The sequence below is a fragment of the Ambystoma mexicanum genome, chromosome 7p, assembly GCF_040938575.1.
Source record: "Ambystoma mexicanum isolate Mex_15411 chromosome 7p, UKY_AmexF1_1, whole genome shotgun sequence".
Classification (NCBI taxonomy): domain Eukaryota; kingdom Metazoa; phylum Chordata; class Amphibia; order Caudata; family Ambystomatidae; genus Ambystoma; species Ambystoma mexicanum.
Genome location: NC_090939.1, coordinates 899543711 through 899564714, shown reverse-complemented (window position 1 = coordinate 899564714; position 21004 = coordinate 899543711). Strand labels below are relative to the sequence as shown.

Here is a 21004-nt window from a genome sequence, read left to right as displayed (position 1 = left end):
ACTAGCACAGTTGCATATGGTTTCTTTTTCTTGACCTTACCATCAATGGCATTGACAGAGAAAATAACTTCACTACCAGCATCGTCAATTGAGATATATTCCTGATCCGCATTGACTTCATGTATTTGGCCTGAGGTGGTATAGAAATTCCTACAGCATCTAGCCATGTGTCCCCTGACCCCACATTCATTACATACAATGTATGTTGCATAACATTCTTTGTCAGATGCTATGTGAGACATACTCCCACATCTGAAACACTTCCTAGTTGAAGCAATTCTCGGGTAACCAGAGTCTCTGCCACCCCTAAATGTATTATTCTGACTGGGCGGTCCTCTGGTAGATGACCCTTGTTGTCCCCATACTTTGGTGGAGGGACCTTGACGACCCTCAGGTCTCCTACCCATTTGCCAAGGGCAACGCAAAGTTCCTGCCACACTTCTCTGCATCACTCTCGACACCTTGTGTATGGCAGCTTCATAGTCATCTGTTTTGGACTTATCCTGAGATGTATTATCCAGTTGGAGCACTTTTATACATTTGTCTGTGTGTTCTATCATTTTCGCTATCTCAATTGCCCTATCAAGAGAAGGATTTCTTTCCTTCCATAACTCCTTCCTGATGTTATCATTAGAGCACTTAATCATCAGTTGATCCCTGACATGCTCATCTCGACAATGGTCAAATCTACATTTGATGGCTAAGCCTCTAAGAGCAGTTAAGAATTCCTCAATACTCTCTCCAGTTTTCTGAGCGCTCGTAGCAAATTTGTACCTCTCAAGAATTATATTCTCTTCAACACAGTAATGTTTGTCTAATTTCGCTAGAGTCTTCTCATATGGCCCCCCATCAGGGATGTCTGGAGGTTCTGGTAGTTTTTTGACCACTTCCTGCCCTGCGGTGCCCAAGCAGTGAAAAAGAAGTGCCTCTTTGCGCTCATTAGAAAAGTTGGGTCCAAATGCTGCCAGTGCATATTTGTGAAATCCCTCTTTCCAGTCAAACCAACGCACTCTGGGTTCACCTGGCGTAGGTAGGAAGAATACTGGGGCTGGTACGTTTGCCATGCTGTGAATTAACAAATGTCACCCCAGATAACAAACACTACAAAACGTCACCGAACTGTACCAAAATTACAAGGTGAGGTGTGCACCCACCAGGAAGATTCCAGTTTAATACACCATTCCAGGTCCGGCGTCCGACTTCACAACCAGTTGCTGTGTGTCAACGTAATCGGGCCCTCTCGTTTATCCGAACGTATTACTGACACGACGTAAAGATGGCCGCCACGTTTCCAGGTCCTTTAGTCTAATTGCGTGCTGACGTGACGCCAGGCTGCAACATTAAGGGATCCAATGCGGGAGTTCCTCGTGCTCGTAGTCGCCCATTCATTCACCCGACAGCCGGGTTCCATTCAAAGATAAACAACGGCAAGCCGCGGCGGTTGTGTGCAACGGCGGGGCCGTGAGTAATCAAGGCAATGGCAACAGAACATAAGTGACTGACCTCAGGTGGGACCTCTGCTGCTCCTGTCAGCACTGTCTCTCGTAGTTACATATCACAATCCACAATTCAACCTCCTCGGAATTCGTGCTCTGCTCCAAGATGCACCTTAGTTGTTTACTCCGCTCCGAGACACCGACCACCTCCTCAGAATTCGTGCTCCGCTCCAGGATGCACCCCAGTGGCTCACTCCGCTCCGAGACACCGGCCGTTTCTCGCCTGCAATTCCACATCCAATATGACACTCCGTCCAAGTGCATCCAACCTACAATCAATTATTGCCGCTGCTGGGGGCCTTTTCTCCTTGGCCCAATCCTCGTTGCCAATGTTAATAAGTAAATGACCACACTTCACAGTAGTCTTTGTCTTCAGAGAGGATTTATTAGTAGTACGTCCAAGAGAAAGGCCCCCAGCTGAGAACCAGGATATCCGTCTCTCCTCCTCTCTGCCGCTAGAATGTGGAACTCTTGCTTAATAATAACAGCAATGGTTCCTTGGTAACTAGGTTACATAGCAGCAGATGACAATGATGGTAAGTCTAAACACCTCCTAACAGAAGAGTATTCTGAAGGTCCCCAGCCACTGGCTAAGACTCTTTCAGATAAATCTCGACGGCCTAAAAGCACAGATCCTCACGAAGAGCCCCTCACCCCTCCCTCCCTTCCAGACCCCTCTGGTTCATCTTTATGGACCAGAGACAAGTTTGAGGGGTGCATGAATAAACTTTCAAAGTTTGTGGACTTTTCAGAAAAGGTTTACCACACCTAAAAGGCCTAGTGAGGAAGATCTCTATCCTACTGTATCTAAATTCCAAAGGACCTCCTACCCTCTTCATGAGGAAGGTGTTTGACCTGACAGAACCAGAGGAGGTTCCTCAGGACCACTATGTACAGGAAGAGGACCCCATTGACCAAGCCCCAGATTTGGGGGGGATGGCCAGCCATTGGATAATGCACCATGGTTTTCACCGACCAATATCCCGGATCCAGAGACATTGTGTATGATTCCTACCGCATCTCCTCCTATAAGACAGGCATCTCCCATAGATGACCAGATGGCATTCAATGCCATTCTGAAGAAAGCAGCAGAACATTTTCAGATTGCCACGCAAGAAACAGTGCAAGACACAGATTTCGTGGAAGATATTCTGAAGGAGAAACCACCTGCAAGCCAGGCTATTACTCTATTAAACGGTGCATCGCCCCTTCTTTACTGACACCATCGCAAACTAGGGCTGTGAACCCACGGGTCGAGAAACTTTTTCGCCCCTCGCCCTCTGACCAACTCTACAGTCAAGGAAATGCCACCCCAGATTCCATAGTGGTGACTACAAGTAGGAAAAGAGAAGGAGTACCCTTGTCCACAGGCGAAGCACCACCGGACAAGGACTGCAAGAAGTTGTATGCCCTGGGGAAGCGTGTCACCACTGCGGCATCCTATTCCACCAGAATTGCCAACAATACCACGTTGTTGGCCAGCTACAGCGATGTTCAGTGGAACCTGCTCCAGGAAGGCCTGCAAGAGGTGATCCAACACGGTCACGCCTGCTGGTCGATTGTGTCGGAAGGGAAGGGAGGCAGGTGAATCATAATCTTTAAAACACCCTAGATGCTGCAGAGACCGCAGGGAGAACACTGGCCCAGGGTACCCTATTAAAGAGGCACGCATGGTTGAAAAATTCGGGATTCAAACCAGAAACACAAGCGTGCCTCATTAACAAACCGGTAGAGGAATCTAACCTGTTTGGCAAAGCGTTATATGAGGTGCTAGAAACTGCGAAAAAGGACATGAGACTTTGAAGTCGTTGAACCAGATAACTCAAAGACCCTTTCAGCAGCGAGGTGGAAGCTCTCACCGCCCCTTTCACGGACAATCTTTCCCACGTTCCCCACACAATACAGAATGGGAAACACATTGTCCTCAGGACAGGGGTCGGCTGCCTCAAACCAATATCTGTCTAGAGGACAACGCCGTGGCAAAGGAAGGGATAGAAGCACCACCCCTAGAGGCTCCCCGGCCTCCAATCAGAAATGACTTGCTGATCCGGGTCCCCTCCCATGCCTCCCCGGCCGGGGGACAGATAAAACATGGGAGGGAATTACCACAGACCAGTGGGTGCTCAAGACAGTCACCCACGGTTACTGTATCGAGTTCAGGCGACCACCTCGATACCGACCACCAAAGTCCAGGCGTTTGTCACCGGAACATCTGAAGATCCTACTGCAAGAGGTCGATATCCTGCAGGAAAAGGGCGTAATCGAAGTCGTCCCCATTCTACAAGTAAACGAGGGTATTTATTCAGTGTACTTCCTTGTACCCGAAAAGGATCTCACCATGCACCCCGTGCTAGACTTGCACGCAGCGAACAAATTTGTCAAACCACAAAAGTTTCGAATGATAAGATTGCAAGAGGTAATCCCTCTACTGAGACAGGGGGATTTCATATTTCAATGTTGCCAGCGCACAGAAAATACCCAAGGTGCATGATATAGGACAAGTGCTACCAGTTCAAGGTCCTTCCCTTCGGCATTGCCTCAGCCCAAAAGGTATTTACAAAGGTGCTGGCAGTAGCGGTGGTTCACCTGTGCAGGCAATCCATCCCAGTTTATCCATTCCTCGATGACTGATAGTTCTACTCTTCAGTCTGGGATTCTCAATACACGAGAACATGTCCAGCCTAGACCCCAGCCAAGTCAAACAATTTTTGGGGGCTATGATTCGACAGAAGACTGCATCGTCTTGCCCTCCAAGGAGAGTGATCAGAACATGCTGTTTCAGATACCTCAATATGTAACCAGTCGAGAGGTGACCGCACGCCAAGCCATGCGTCTGTTAGGAATGATGGCCTCCTGCATTTATTTAGTCCCACATGCACGTTTGTGCATGAGCCCCATGCAAGAGTGGCTCAACAGCCAATGGTGTCAGGCCAGCGGACAATGGGACGATCTAGTGGTTGTCTCGGCAGCCCTTGTTGTGTCTCTGCAGAGGTGGTTGAGGGAAAACCTCTTGAAAGGGAAGACCTTCACCACCCCCGCAGTATAAACCACTCTCACAACGGACGCATCTCTCACGGGGTGGGGGGCTCACCTCCTTCAGCAGACGGCATACAGCAGTTGGTGCCCAGCAGTAGCGTCCAACCACATAAACCTGTTGTAACTGTTAACCCTAAAGGCCTTTCAGACACAAACGGGGGAAGACAGTACTAGTCCTCACAGACAGTACCACCGCCATGTATTACCTGAACAAACGAGGGGGCACACACTGTCCGCGGTTATCCAATCTGTCCCAGAACATATGGAAGTGGACTCTCAAACACAAGATGTTCCTCCGGTCGCAACATGTTCAAGGGGAACTCATCTGCCACACATACTCAGCAGAGACTTACCGCTACCCACAGAGTACGAATGGCGACTACACGAAGACATAGTGTACAATGTTCTTTCGCAGAATGGGGCTTCCCAGAGATCGACTTGTTTGTAAATTTGGAGAACTCGCAATTCCCAGATTACGCCTCCAGGTATCTCCCCTCTGATGAAACTACCTTGCCCATACAACATGCTATCGCAGGACAGGGGGGAAACACTCCATCCATGCCTGCAAACTCTTAATTTAGCTGCCTGGCTCCTGAAGTCATAGAGTTCGGGCACCTTCAACATCCTCTGAGATGTATGGACGTACTTAAAGAAGCAAGAAAGCCTAACACCAGATATTGCTACTTGTTACGCTCACCTGGCTCCCACAGAGGCGTCGATCTGAACTGGACAGCTGCGGTCTCCATCAGTGTGACGTTTAGGGCCGAGATGACGGACTGGACTGGCCCACCTAGCTTCGTTTGCTTGGCCCGTAGGAATATTCTTCTGTAAATGGAGAAAGGGAATTAACCACCCGTGGGGTTGAGCGTAAATCCCCCCACCCGCTGTTCTCCCCACAGATCACCTTTGATGTCCCCTCTTATAGTCTCACCTGATGGTTTGAAAAGATGAGCTCTCCATCCTGCATTGAGCGCAGGGGCGCGTTGATAACCAGTTGCTTCACTGGCTCGAAGGAATTGGTGAGTTCCAGAACAATATTGACTCCGAAAAGTATGTAGTTCATAAAAGTTCACATGTCCGACTTTCACTCTTGTCTGATTCCTTGCAGTTTGCAGCTTGCCCCCAGCGAAGAGTTCCTCGTGGTAGCTGACTAAGTTCAGGTAAGGATTTAGCTTATCCTGCACAGTTCAATAAAATATGGCCAAAATGTAACCTGTTGCTTGCTCCTTTATTCAGGTGTGGAGAGAAAATATGAAGTTTGGGGAATAATGCCTCCGGCGGTAAAATTAGGTAAGTCTATTGTGGTGAGAAGAGTTCCGCTTGTTTGTCCCTTCGTCTCACCTTGTTGTCCTTTTGTTCCCCTTAGGGGCCGGGGTGCGGCGAGGATGCAATGGAGACTGCGCCGACCCGTGAAGAGGAATAGTACCCCCGGCGGTAATCGGGTAAGTCTATGGGGGGTAGTTACTATTGCCTATGTTTCTTCCCTTGGCTCACCTTTGCTGTTCTTGTGTTCCCCTTAGGTGCCAGAGAGCGGCGGGAACGTGCAGAAGGATGCGGTGGATCGTGAGGATGCTGCGAAGGCCGGTGAGTTCAGCGCGGCGCTGCAGCAGGCGAGGCGGCACACGTAAAATGCTTTTCTTCCAGCTCGAAGGTGTGGTGGATCCGGAATTCGGTAAGGATCGAAGGTTTTGCTCTTATTCTAACTTCTTCTCCTTCTGTTCCTCCCTTTTTCTAGGAGCTGCAGACTCGAGGCGGGCGTGGCAGAAGACTGGATGCAGGCTTGCAGACACAGTGAGCGTTACGCTGCTGGATGCAGAATAACGTGAAGCGTGTGCTGCTCTTCGGGCGTGGTTTAAATAGCCTCCAAAGTAGTCTCAGGTAAGTATTCCTCCCCAGCCCCACCCGAATAAACAATAGTCCCAAGGTAAAATAGTCCCATCCAAGCATCATTTGGCTTGGAGCTCTGCAGCATGGTCTGCATCAGGTAAGCTTGCAGCATGGTCTGCATCAGGTAAGTTCTACTCTGAGCCTGGCGCCTATGGCGCCAGGACTGACTCTCCATATGAGCCTGGCGCCATATGCGCCAGGACCGCACCCAAACAGCCCCTAGCAGGGGTTTTTGGGCTTGCTCAAAATAACTTGATGCCTGCTTCCGGGGTTGCTGGACCTGGTCTGGTGCCCCGGGGGGTAGGCATCATGACACTACTCCAATAAATGGAAACGCTTCGTCATCTGATGTAATTCCAAGAGCATCAATCTTATAGGCTGCTCGCCAACACATATTGTATTATACCTGACTCATCTACTGGACACAGGTCTGGTTTTTAATTCCCTCAAGGTCCACTTAGCTGCACTTTCAGCATATGCAACGTCCCAGAGAAAGGTCTTGTGGTGAAAGATCCTGGTAATCAAGGCTTTCATGGAAGGGGTTAAAAGATTTCATCCCCCTCTTTCAAACCCAGCTCCTTGATGGGACCGAAATGTGGTACTAACTAAACTTATGGGATCTCCCTTTGAACTGATGCATTAGGCTAGCCTTAAAGCACTCACTTACAAGACCGCCTTCCTGGTGGCAGTCACTTCAATAAGAAGAGTTGGTGAACTACAGGTCCTTTCAGTTCTAGACCCATTTGTCACTATCCACAAAGACGAGGTAATTTTGCGCACTCAACCACAGTTTGCGCCTAAATTCATTTCCAAGTTCAATGTGAACCAATCAATAGAACTACCCACATTCTTCCAGAACCCCACTAACGTGGCAGAAAGAAGCCTAAACACACTGAATGTGCGCAGGGCAGTCCTATATTATCTGGAAAAGACCAGGCCACTAAGAAAAACCAACCAGTTTTTCGTCTGTGGCGGCTGTTGGAGAAGGGGACCCTGTCTCTAAATCAGCCATCTCTAAGTGGATTGTCAATTGCATCACACTCTGTTACATTCTTGCCAAGAGAGATCTGCCCTTCAAGCCTAGATCACACTCTACTCCGGGCACTGGGGCTTCCATAGCATTCATTGCAAATGTCCCCCTCGAGTCCATTTGCAAAGCAGCAACCTGGAGTTCTGTACACACTTTTACAAAACACTACTGCCTAGATGGTCATTCTAGGTCTGATTCTCAGGTGGGACAAGTGGTACTAAGACACCTCTTCACTACTATTCCTTCTCACTTCCCACCACCAACCGCGGGTACTGCTCGCTAGTCTATGCACAGCATGTGATTCTAAGGAGATTCACAAGCATCAGAAGACATGCATTACTTACCGTAATAGCATTTCTGATGATTGTATCTGCTTAGATTGACATGCGCCCACCCTTCCTCCCCGCTCAGATGGAAGGAACATAGACATCTTACTACTTCTCTCTCTCTGTGTACCCACTCACGATACTCATAAGGCTCCCTCATGGCATAAAAAATACAATCGGAGGGACCTCGATGCGTGAGGGATTTTGGGTACATTACACGTCACGTTGGGGATGGTGTTACAGGCACGCCCCTTATCGACTTCCCCTTTCGATCCTCGAAAGACAAGATGCAGTACTCTGCGATTACCACTAGATGTCAGACTATATGCACAGCATGTGAATCTAAGCAGATACAATAATCAGAAATGCTATTACGGTAAGTAATGCATGTCATGTGAATTAATTTTGTAATAAAACGAGATTTTTTTCTTTTTATGTAGATTAGATTATGTCGGACGGAGGCCTGGAGTTTGTGACATCCCAAAAGAGGCTAAACAGTTCATTATAAAAGGATTTCTACTGAATAAGGAGAAAGGAAGGGACGATAGGTTCTATTGGAAATGTTCCTGTTACTACACACACAATTTTCGAGGGGGAGCTGTTACTAAGGGCGAAAAGTTGATTAGTGAAGGAGTTCACAATCACATGCCTGATGGTACAATATTGGAAATTAAGGTTGCCGATATGAAAGCGTGCATGGATAACGCAATAGATGAACCGAGTGGTTCTGTAATCAGGGCAGTATGTAATGATATACCATTCCATGTAGCAGGCCAAATGCCAAACATTAAATTATTACAGTGGCAACTGTGCAAACGGAGGCAAAAAAAGGAAAATGTTTCCCCCTCTCCCACAAATCAAGGCAGAGGTATAAATACCAGAAGAATTCACGCTAACTGAAAAAAGGAGTGCTTTTTGATGTATGACAATCGGAGGTCAGGCTATTGATATTCAGCAAAAGAAAAAAAACATGATTACCTAAAATATGCAACACGATGGCAGGTAGTAAGTTTAAAGTATGTCCAAAAGCTTTTTCCCAATTTTATACTGTACATGGACAAGTCAATGCCCTGATGCCATTAAAACATACAAAAGTTACAAAGAATTCTATAGATTTGTAAAAGCTAGAATTTCACCAAAGAATCCAAACATTGTCATTTTAGACTATGAAATTCAACAAATAAAAGCCATAACGGAAACATTTCCAGAAGCAAAAAATCACGTTTTCTTTCTTCATTTTACTCCAAAATAGTGGAATGCAACCAAGAATTTCAATATAATTGTTTGCTTTGGCATTTGTGCCAGAAAATCATGTTGAAAAATATTATGAGAAATTAATAGACTTTTTTTTAAATAAACAAAATTTTGTTTTTAGCCATTATTGGATTATTTCGATTTACCTGGATAGGGCAACTGCCCAGAAGTGGTAACAGGAGGAGACCTCAGTTGCCCAAAAAATATATGGAATTGTTACGAAGCAAGTAAGAATGAAACCCCCTAAACAAATAACCGCTTAGAGGGGTGGCACAATGGGATTAGACACACCTTCAAGAGAATAATCGGTCATTGTGTTTTTTTTTAATTACATTTAAAAAAAGAACAATCCTTCAGGAGATGCAGCTAGCACAGTGCATAGCAAGAGAAAAGACTGAAATTCAAAGAAAAAAATATAGAGACTCACAAATGCGACTAAAGAAGTATATTCAAAATTTTGAAAAAGTAGAGGACGTTGCATATTTGTAGAGTATTGCTTTTAATTTGAAATACTGAAAATTGAACCAAAGTTGAAATCCAGAAGTCCTTTGTATCCATGAAACCACTGAGAAACACAAATCCGATGCAATTCAAGATAGATTGCGGTACCCATTAAATCCAGCAGTAAAAACCATATCCAGGATTATCCGGTTGGTAAAAATTTGAAATAGTCACAATCCAAAAACCAAAAAAATAAATTAAAACCCTACAAAAAAAGGGAAATCTACAAGGCCAGCAACACCAAGAGAAATCCACAAGGCCAGGAACACAAAAGAGGCACTCCAAATGCAAAATTCGGGTAAAAAGGGGAAAGCCACAATATCAGGAACACCAAAGAAGCACGCCAAACACACAAATCCAGTGCGATCCAGAATCCTGACATGTTCTTTTATTAAAGACCCTCTAAAAAAAAAACAGGGGGAAAAAAAGAAAAATCCACAAAAACAGGAACACCAGGAAAGCACTCTGAACGTGTCCAAAGAAGACGTCCAAAATGGCATCTCCGTATCCGGCTCATGGAAATGAGAAAAAGCCGTCGACAAAGTGACACCTACTGGTCAAAAAAGATATAGCATTTAGCAAAATTAATTGTTTCAAGTTGAAATATATATCCATTATAAATAATCATTTATTGTTAATATTCAATATTAGTTATTAAAAATGTCATTGTTTATGATATTCAACGTTATAATTTTCATTGTAATTAATTTGTTGAAGAGGATGCCGACGTTTGTTGGGTCGTTATTAACACTTTGCATTGGCACAGTAAATGGGGAAATCTATCCTGTGCCGTAGGAAAAATGAGACTATAAAAAAAAGAAATCCTACGGCACAGGATATCTTTCCTCAATTACTGTGCCAATCCAAAGGGTATACAGTGTTAATAACGACCCAACAAATGTCGATATCCTCTTCAACAAATTTATTATAACACAAATTCACATAGGGGGCATGAGGTAAATGATTGTATTACTCCCTCCAATGCTTCTTACCAAGTACCCCATGCAGCAATTGTATCATCTGACACCAAGTCCTAATTACATGTTATTTTAAAAACAAATTATATTTACAATACCCAATGTTTGTGCTTTTTTCACCACTCATAATGAGGTCAATGGTAAAAGGCATTAAGAAGATATTTTATTTCAGAAATACTTTGTCAATCTAGTTTTGTTGAAAAAACGGAATCTATGTAGTACTAGACATTATTTAGGTAAATTACGATCTTTTATACTAAATCTTGTTAACAGGGAAACAACTTGAACACTCCCCAATGGAGCATGAGCAACAGTTGGCCAAATGGTAGAAGCTCCATTTAAAAAAAAAAAAAAAAAAAAAAAAAAAAATACAAAAAATGTAAACATATCTATTCTGAAAAGCCCAGCCCAGATGTATGCTAAATGTTTTAATGTGCTTTTTTTTTGTTTGTTTAGGTGCTTCGTGCTGCATGCTTTAATTCCTATTTAAATGGTGCTTGCTTCCTACAATTCGTTGATGAATTCCTTTTGAAGATTGTCGATCCCTACTACTTTATTGCACCGTGCCATGTGTGTTGCCTGAAAATGACATGTATTGGTGGTCTTTCTTTCTTGCAGTTTGATATTGCCTTTGTTTGCTTTCTTAGGTCTATGATCGGGTCTCGGGCGAGGCTGTGTTGCCTATGGATGAAAGACTGGACCGATTCATCTCCCATTGTGGCTCGGTTGCGGGTTACATTTTCGCTCTGTTCACCGTGCTCAGCTTTGTTTTCCTTCTATTCTTAAAATGGATGACTCCAGATTCCAATATCGATATTGCTGTCGATGCTACGGGCCCCAAAGGACCTTGGACCCACCAGTATTCAAGTCAAAAGGAAAGAAAAAAGGGACCATCTGCCTGATTGTTTAATAACGTTTTCTGAAAAAACAGAGACATGTGTGCACTGTGCAGTCTACTTCTATTCATCACTCCACAAATTGTGACTTTTGATCATTTGTTCACTTTCCTTGGTGTTTGGAAAGGAGTGCCACTGACCCCAGAGATGACTACGAAAGGGTATTGGCTCGCCTAGCGAGTAGGGCACTCTGGCATTCTACCTCATGTTCAGAACTATAAGGTGGGTGAAGGAAGAAACCGGAACCTATGCAACCTTTTGGGACAGCTTTCAGTAATGTTCAAGATAAGGAGGCCGGTTAGCTGCCAAGGGTTTCGGATTTTATTTTGTTTGTATTTCTGTATCCCCACTTCCACAAAACTGAATGTATTGTGTTCTGTAGTTAGAATCATTCTGATGCATACTTTCTACTTAAGCCATCGGTACGCCTACCCCTGATTTTAGTGTGGGTCTGGACACCCTGGTATTTTTAATAATCGCCCAAGGATGATTGTTTTATGAACCGTCTATGACAGAAAGGAGGGCATGGTGTAAAGAAGTGCTGGGACGTAGCCAAAGTCAGGCAAACAACAGTTTTTAAGTAGATCCCTTGCTTTTAAAAATTGTGGTAGTGTGCCCATGCAATTGTATGTGGCAGGCACTTCCCCGGCCACTCAGGATGTTACTGTGGTTGCTTCTTGAGGCTGCCTGGGCCATGTTGGAGGGCAAGTTTCAGTTTACAGGTTAGAGTGATTGATTTTAGACTTGTGGGGGGGTGTTATTGTACCCACGAAGTATGCCCTTTAAGTGTGTTCTTTCTGTCTGTGTCTCAACGTGTTGAGTATTTTTCTTAAATTAATTTCTGTGGCACTTTTTAAAGTAAAGCCTATATTCGTATTATTGGATGAGATTTCTAGAAATGAACTGCATTAACAAACTCTCACTCTGATAACAATGACACCATCTTCTCAGGGGACTGATCACGTGTTGCCTCTTTCCACATCCGTGACCGCAAAGGGAACACTGCCCGATACTTACCAAGCATGGGAGACATACACATTACAAGTACGGTTTGTTTCGTATATGGTAGAGTGATGCAAAAGCAAATTCCATTTAATAACCGTCCTTGGTTGAAGTCTCACTTCTTGACGCTCTGGAGACCCATTGCTCGTCTGCCTAAATAAATCTTGGCACTGCTGCCTGGAGCCCCGTCCATTCTCAAAGCTGTGGTGCTTTTTCACACTGGTGGGAATATCTGACCTAGTTTGGCTTTTTCCATGCGTTTAATTGAATAACAATATTGTTGCCATATGTTTGACTTGGATTGCACCTAGATCAAAATCCAAGACACACGCTGTCAGGGTCCCTCCTGTTCTGGACAATGGAAAGTAACTGGTTCTTTGTTGAAATCACAAAGGCAGCTGAAATGTACATCAGTATTGGCGTTGAAGGGTTCTAAGCACAGTATGCTTGGCACATGATGACGTAAGAAGATACATTGGTAGACAGTGTTTGGCCCAAGTCTGTCCTTTTTTTGGGTGAAGTGCTGGACTATGCAGGGTCTTTGGTTGATGTAAGGGGAGATTAGATCAGATGGGCTTGCTGGTCTTTTGCAGTGGTCACTCCCCATGTATCTGGAATTATAAACGGTCTATCAGATGTCATTCCGAAATTGAGAGCAAATCGCTAGTGGTCTGTTGCGGCTCAGAACACACAAGTGTAATACACCCTGTAGTTGAAAGCTACCATTTATAATTTTTAAGTTGTACATGGCCCTCTTGCATCCCTCTACCACCCTCAAGTGGACCCCATAGAGCAGCATTTTAGGGATGGGGAGGGGAGGCCTGTGGAAATTATATAAAACATCAAATACCATGTTACCTCTCACCAGAGAACCCCAAAATGAAAACAAAAATATTCCTGGCAGAGAAAATGTCATATGCTTCCGCCGTGATGTCCTAGCAGTTCATTCTAATGATCACCTCAAGTTTGGGGGCGTTCCGGGCTAGTAACGACCCACAAACCCAAGACTTGGTAGCCCCAAGTCATGTGAGGGCCTCAGAGAGGGCCCAATGCTGGTTACTGGACTTGTGAGATCCTGAACAATGGCTATTTGCATTCCGGGGTGCGACTAGTGTAAACGTTTGGGATATTTAAGAGGAGATGGGCTTTGCGTGTTTTGCACTTGCCCAATCGCCTTGAAAGGGGGGGGGGGATAAAGAGGTCCGCTGCTATAGCAAAATGAAAAGGGGCAAAGTTTCTTTTCCATTTCTAAAGCAGTAGCGTGGATGGTGCGGGAGCCCAGAAACCGAAAGAGAAAGCCAAGGCCAGCCGGTAAATCAGTGAGGAGGGAGGTGTGGGGCAGGCGATGCATGATGTTGGGGCGGGATTTCGTAGGGGTCGGGCGAGGAAGGTGGCCAGGGGGAAGTAAAGAAAAATTGTGGCATCCAGAAAAGGTGCGTAGGTGGCTGGGTGATGCTGGGGGTCACTGGCAGATTCCAACATCATCTTCGGGTGCAAATAAATATGAATTCTGTAATCCATTGCCATGATGCCATATTTAGATGGAGACCACATTCAAATAGCTAAATGGCTGCTAATGGTTTCATATAGGAGCCATGCACAACTGGTTGGAAGGGAGAGGTGCTAAAAAGTTTAAAAGGGCCCAGATTGTGCTCGATTTATAATAAGATTCTCAATATGGAATCAAGAAGTTGTTTTTTTTGTATTGCTGATTTTAAAAAGCAGCAAATTCACAAGGATCTTTTTTTATTTTTGTTGGGTGTAATATGTACAGTAAGAGTGGAGCTGCTAACCTCCGAAATCGCATGCAGATTCTGCAGTATTAAACATTGAAATGCAAACAAACTGTGACTATAAAACATGTTTCCCCCTATGACCGTCTATTACACCTTTTAAGAGATGGATTATTGAGTGAATAGTAGATTTTATGGGGTGGCTAGGAGTAGGTTATAGGTCGGACGATCGCCTTGCAGTTCTGTAAATAAATTTAAAAAACAATTGGTTGCAGCGCCTAACAACTAACTGCACGAAAGAGACAAAAATTGCTGTATTTTAGCCCTGCACAATTGCTCACAGGCAGGAAAGCGTTAGTGTTTACCCTCCCTCGAAGATACTTGCCTGTTCAGGGCAGAAAATGAAAGGAGTAGAGCGACTGGGCCTACTAGTGATGTCTGGTATTTCCCCACCCAGCCCCCTAACACAACTTCGACTCGACTTCTTGCTTGCTGGGTATTGCTCCAGTGGGGGCGTGGTGCAGGAACTCGTGTTTGACTTTCCTGTGTTTTGGGAGCAAGATGTGGCTGGCTGCCCTTTTCTGTAAATCTACCGATTTCGACATTAAGTGCATGCCACTTCCATTATGGAATCTGCTGGTGGCCGCCATATCTCTCCGGGACGTTGCCCCTTTTTTCCATACATATGCAACCTGAAAAGAGATCGTGTTGCTGCATTCTTGGTTCAGAAGACAGCAAAAATTGCCCAAACCATTTGGTTTAATTTGATTTTTTATGAGATGTAACTGATAAGAGAATACACTAGTGTAGGGATCTGCAACCTTTGGCTCTCCAGATGTTTTGGAATAAAACTCCCATCAGCCCCAGCTGGCAAATTCAATGTGGAGGGATTATGGGATTTGTAGTAGAAAACATCTGGACTGCAGAAGGTTGCAGATCCCTGAGGGTAGGGGACAGAGGCTGGATTTAACCATGGGGTGGCTTTTTTTAAATGTTGTTTACTTTCATCAGATAACTAATCACTCCTAACTTACATGGTGTGTTTACCGTTAGAAAAATGCACATTTTATTTCCCCCTCAACACTAGGCCACTGGATACCTTCCCATATGCATCCCTCTTTCATACTGATATAGGCTTCAGTCTGCTCTTTTGGACCCCAAACCCCATCTCCCCTATCCATCCTAGCCGATGGTGAGGGATCATGGGAGCTGCTGTCCAAAATATCTGCAGAGCCACAGGTTGCAGACCCTTGGTCTATAAAATCCAATTTGATATTGCATGATTATTGGTTTATTTTTCTCAACTTCTGAACGGTTTGAAAAGTCATATTTTTGGATGTACTGGATACACATAGATGTAACCTTGGAGTCGGTGGTGACCTCCGATGCTACTGCCAAATGCACTGAATATTTTTCTCTTGCCTTCTGTTTGTGACACCATGCACATTTTTTTGCTTTGCAAATTGAAAACGGCAGTGGAGTCCTTAGTGTTGAGAGACTTGGAAACCCATCAACGTGGGCTTTCTTTGAATGTGTGCCATGTCGCACAGTTGGACATTTTATCGTTGAAAAAACCATTCATTAATGCCACAAACATTATGAGCCCAGAACAAATGGCACTTACTTTTTTGTATTGCTTTTGCTGTCCATCACTGGCCTGTGTCTCCCTCACATTTCACAGGGAGAGCTTGGTCACTCTTAGCACATTTTCACACCGCTAGGACTTTCTTTAAACGCAGAGCTAAGAAATGTAAATAAGTTATTATATGCCTTTTTATAAGATTGATGTTAATGTCATTCAGTATGAATAGCAAAAGCTATCGCCTGTGCAAACGTGTCTAACCTCTGACTTTTAATCTCAAACTGAATCTTGAGCAGCTATTCTCTTCCCAACATGTACTTGTGTGCCTCCATTCTTTCTATTGGCACGCAGTATCAATACATCATACATGAACTGTTATCTTGGATGAAGATGCACATTGATTTTTATAGAGATTGTTGCAGATTTCACGGGAAAGATTGTGATTTGAAAGTAATTGGATATCTGAATCGCACCAGTAGTTATTACGCTGATTGAATGAAGGTGAGTTGTAAGGACACCTGGACCCAGAATGTATCCGTATTCATCTTACATCCCTCAGCCCCTCCTTCTCTTGCAGGCCTAAAAGCCTAAAAAACTGCTCTTCTTGTCCAGAAGTCTGTAGCTATAGAATTTGGAGCCCAAGCATGTACCACTCCACCTCTCAGCCTGTTACTATATGCACAGGTCCTACGGCCCACACACATTGTTGTGTATTACTTTGCACCTTCTCGTATGCCAATCTCTCAGTGACTTTGGTATTCTTAGTACATCCTCCAGAATGTAGTTCTTGCAGATGCATAGTATCGTATTCGTCATATAAGGCTTGTTCAATGCTTTGGTATTTTTCTGTTAAGCACAATGCAGAATCAAATCCCCCAACACCTGTTATACTTTTTGGTACTTTTCCTCACTTTTCCAGAATGCAGCATTGATGACAGGCTTCTTTCCTTGATATGTTTTGAACTTTCTGATATCTTTCTGTTGGTTCTCAAGATGCAGCATCACTTGCCAAATATCTCTGACCGTAACCCTGGTTACTGGCCAGCATAATTGGCACTCAACCTCCTTGTTTACTAAAGTTCTGCTACTTTCCTCTGGCTGTTCGCCTTCTCTCCTCAGTACTGCTTTGCCTACACTTTACATACTCTCAGTGACTGGTGCCACGGCCTCTTTGCTCTGCCTCTATTAAGCTCTGTACCATTTCTCTTCTGTTTTGTGTGGCAACACTCATTCGTCTATGGGTGTTTCAGGCTCGCTCTGGTCTCACAGTAGGTCATGTATCATCTTCATTTAGCTCAGCACCATTCACACAGCACAGCTCCCTTCTGGTCTCCCATAGCAGCTTGCTTTTCCCCTTCACTTTGCAAAGGCCAGCCTTGGTTTCTTCCACATGCTTGTGGTTCATCTTCCTTTGGTTAATCTCAGTAACAGTCCGTCCTTGAAGGTTGGAATTTACCTTGGCTCTACAAGCCCCTCACTGCAGCTGGTGCTTCAGCCCAGACCTGGCTTTGGAATAGGTTGCAGTTCTCCTTCCTTGGGATCTGCTCTGCAGCTGAAGCACATTTTGGTCTTCCTCTCCTTGTGGTTCAATCTTCACTGCACCACTACAAATTTCTCTGCTCTATATGCAGGCCACTAGTTGAATGGTGTTACTTTTTCTCTTACATTATAGAAATTGAGATTGGAACTTTTGTTGCATCGCTGTATGTGCTTACATTTTGGTATATGGTCTATCATTTTTCTTTCCTATTTACTTTATCACCCAGTATTTACCTCTACAGGTTACTTGCTGTATGTCGCTGGCTGTAAAGTGTGTATCTTGTTCACACATCCTTTTACTTCTGCCGATCCACGCAGTACCGGTTCCCTTGCCTGGGTATTCTTCATCACATGTAGTTTTGTTCTCTGTGTGGATATATCACCTGGGTCCCTTAAGCTTATGGATTTGAACGGAGTTGAAAGGAAGGAAAGAGGTTCTGCGGGTGATGGTGGACTTCAGCCTCCACAAGCGCATCAGTGATATAGATATGGGTGAATCCGAACTGGGTTATAGTGGCAGGTAGGTCTGTAGGGCTTTCTGTGGGCTGTTATGGGACATGAGTTCCGGATCTTCAAGAATGCAGTTATGTGGTAAGCCTGCCAATGCGCATTGTCAGACGACCAGTTCTGTTCTAGCTAGAACATGTCTGTATGGTTATGAAGAGGCATACTCGGACCTCCGCTACACTCCTTACAATTCCTGCCTGCCTTGGGGTGGATCAGGTTTGTGCTACATCCCCTGAAAAGGCTAACACGGGGAGGCTTTTCTTTGGAGGCAGTTTGATTGAGTAGGGTAGGTACAGGAAGCATTAGTCTAAGCATGGTACCAAGGGTTGTGTACAGAATCATTGTCCCTATGATGCTTCCTCTTGTTATGTGACTCTGGTACAAAACCATGACCCAAGAAGATCAACCCTCAAACTCTGTAAAGCCTTTTTCTACCCCAATACCTGACTCGGTACTTGAGAGTTGATAATTTCTTAACCTTACTCCAGACCGAATTCGGAGGTTTTGTCAAATACTGCAAATCGATCCTCCAAGACAAGCTGTTTCTAGTCTCTTTTTTGAATGTTGTTCACTGTCTGAAACCTGTTATTTTTAACATGGATCGGTTACCTGAGTCTTTGGTACCTGCTCTTTGGTGCCTTGTTCTAAGGTGTCTGAACCCAGAGTTTCAGTAGTTAATTCTGGTTGTTCACTGTATATTTCTTTGCTTCATGGAGGATGAGAATGAAGACTAGGAGGAGGAGGAGGAGGAGGAGGAGGAGGAGGAGGGAGAAGGAAGGAGGAAGACAGGCTACACATTGCTATTTTAGAACTGTGCAGGTTACTTGACATGTATGCTTTAGATTGGTTTCTTGATTTATTGGCTGTCAAGTACTTGGGGACCAAGAACAATGGCAAGTTCTCAGATTACAATCTCAACACTTTTGTTTGGGGATAATATTTACACTGCAGGAAAACTGTAATGGAATAGAATGAAAGTCCAGTATCATGAACGTTCTCCGAAAACAAATCAAAGCCCCTGGGGGATGGTCTGCCAAAATGAAAAAGCCCCTGGATGGTTCTCCTCCAAAGTAAAGCAGTGTCTCTAAGTCCCAAAATGTTCTTTCCAAGTTCCCATGACTTTCTAGGTGCTGGGCTTTTTGAGACCTGTACATGAAGCCTTTCTCGGGCAAAGTATTGGTAGCACCTCGCTGAGAGGACCCTCTGTGAAGACGGCCATAGAAATATTGAAGTGTTACTTCAGGCGAGCACTTTCCTTGGCACTTGCTGCAACCTGCCCTGTGATCCTGTCCTTTCCGACACCCTGTAACTCCCCTCTCCAACTGTCTGGTCCTGCCTAGCGCTAGTCTGGCCCGCTAGAAACCTTCTTGGGCTGTCTAACGAGAGTGCCCTCACCTCTTCCTTTTGTATTTCCTTTCTCCAGTGGTGGTACTATATCCTCCTGATTAACACCTCTGTCTTTCCAAAGATCACCACCAGTGTTAGTCAACTACCTGTGCTGCCTGCACTACCACCTCCGTCCGATTACGACCGGCTCCTGAATATCACTTCAGTCTGTAACACCCTCTTCCGTACCACCAGCTTGAGCCAGTGTCGCCAACTCCTCCACACTACCAGTTTGGGCTCATGTTACCACCTACACAGCTGCTACCTGCTTCCATTTAGCCATTACCACCACCTTCACTTCAGCTGTTACCTTCTCCATCTCTATAATAGTGTCACTTCTCTAGCCTCCTGCGTTTCTCCAGCAGCTGTCTTGTCCACCAGTTTCCACTCTTTACCAAATGCGAGCCACCTGTTTCTGCAACCGTATTGATCAAATGGGGCTGTGGGCATTTACACTGTGTACTCCCACTCTATCTAGGGTCTGCACCTGTGTTCTCTGATTTGTGAAGGATTATGGTTGATGTTCCTGCAAGCACCTGGGGATGCTTTGGACCAAGCTTATAAGTGGCTTCTCCTCCATTTTGAAATCCAGTTTTCTTTCTTTTTTTTTTTTATTTTTTTTTATTTATACGGTTTTTACAAACCTTTAAAAAGGAACACAACCTCTTACAAACATCCACACTCCACAGAATACTTCGTTCAGGATCACCATCCCCATCTACCTTTCCCCCAAATCATCAGCTTTCAGGGTGGACAATTGCCCTTTATACATTTCCAAGTCATCAACAACCATGTTCAGCTGCTGTTCAATTATTGCTAAAAGTTGAGTCAGGGGAAATAACAGTTTTCGATCCGTGCCGTTAAACATGTGATCCCACCATTCCTCTGCACACAACGATGGGTGGATGGCACCCAAAGGACCCAAAAGTACTGTTCTGTTGTCCCGAAAGCTATTACAAAACAACACTAGATGTTTCAGCATCTCCGGTGCTTTGGTACAAAATCTACATCTAAGGTTTATGTTTTTGTTACATTTCCATTTTTGTAGCCGCTCTTTCGTTTTAAACAAATTTAAACGAAATAACATAAAGCGTCTTCGTGCCATTGGTTCTGCAAACAAATTGATGTACCCTTGAGGCGTAGTAAAGGGGCGGACTTCCATCGGCGCATTTGACATCAGCTTTGCCGTCGCTCTTTCAGTACAAGTTTTCTCCCAGTCCAAGCGCCAGTTTTTCATTTTAGCGGCAACTGGATTTTCGTGCAGTAAGCTGGGCTTGATGTCGTATTCTACTAATAAGCTTTCACATCTGTGCATCCATAAAGCCACCATATTCTGACCTTTCGACGTTGCGCTATGGAAAAGTTCAAATTGCAAGATATTTTCTTGCACTCGAGTTTTTCGATATAAGGCCAGTAAACTCCACACGATCCTTGCATGCAATGAAATCAGGGATAACTCGTATCTGATACACGAGGTCGAGTTCCCTCTGGGGAGACCCAACACCTTTGACCAAAATTGGTTCTCCAGGGAGGGCCACAATTCATGAGAGCATCCCAGAGCATTTTCCGCTCCATAGATCAGGACCGGCACGACTTTTTGCTGATAGAACATTTGCACCGGTTCCAAGGAGAATTTCCCATATTTCTTTTTCATTAGCAGAGCTTGGTTTGCTAACTGGGTGCACTTCCTTTTTGTGTCTGCCACCCACGGGGCATCATTGATGCATGAACTTAGCACCATTCCCAAATATTTGACTTTGTGTGATGTCGTCATTGGGGACCCACTCATGTACCATTTTAGATTTTTTACTTTCCTTGAAGTAGCCCCTTTTAGATTTTTGAATATTAATAC

At 44.6% G+C, this 21004-nt stretch overlaps 1 protein-coding gene across 1 annotated transcript in view; it reads left to right on the top strand.

The window, feature by feature from the left end:
• PIGA (phosphatidylinositol glycan anchor biosynthesis class A) overlaps positions 1-12592 on the top strand; it is a 161396-nt gene extending 148804 nt beyond the window's left edge. Inside the window, exon 6 of the mRNA XM_069637172.1 lies at positions 11155-12592. Within this exon, the coding sequence (XP_069493273.1) occupies positions 11155-11409 (255 nt within the window). The 3' untranslated portion in view covers positions 11410-12592. The remainder of the gene's footprint in view (positions 1-11154) is intronic.
• The last annotated feature ends 8412 nt before the right edge of the window (positions 12593-21004 follow it).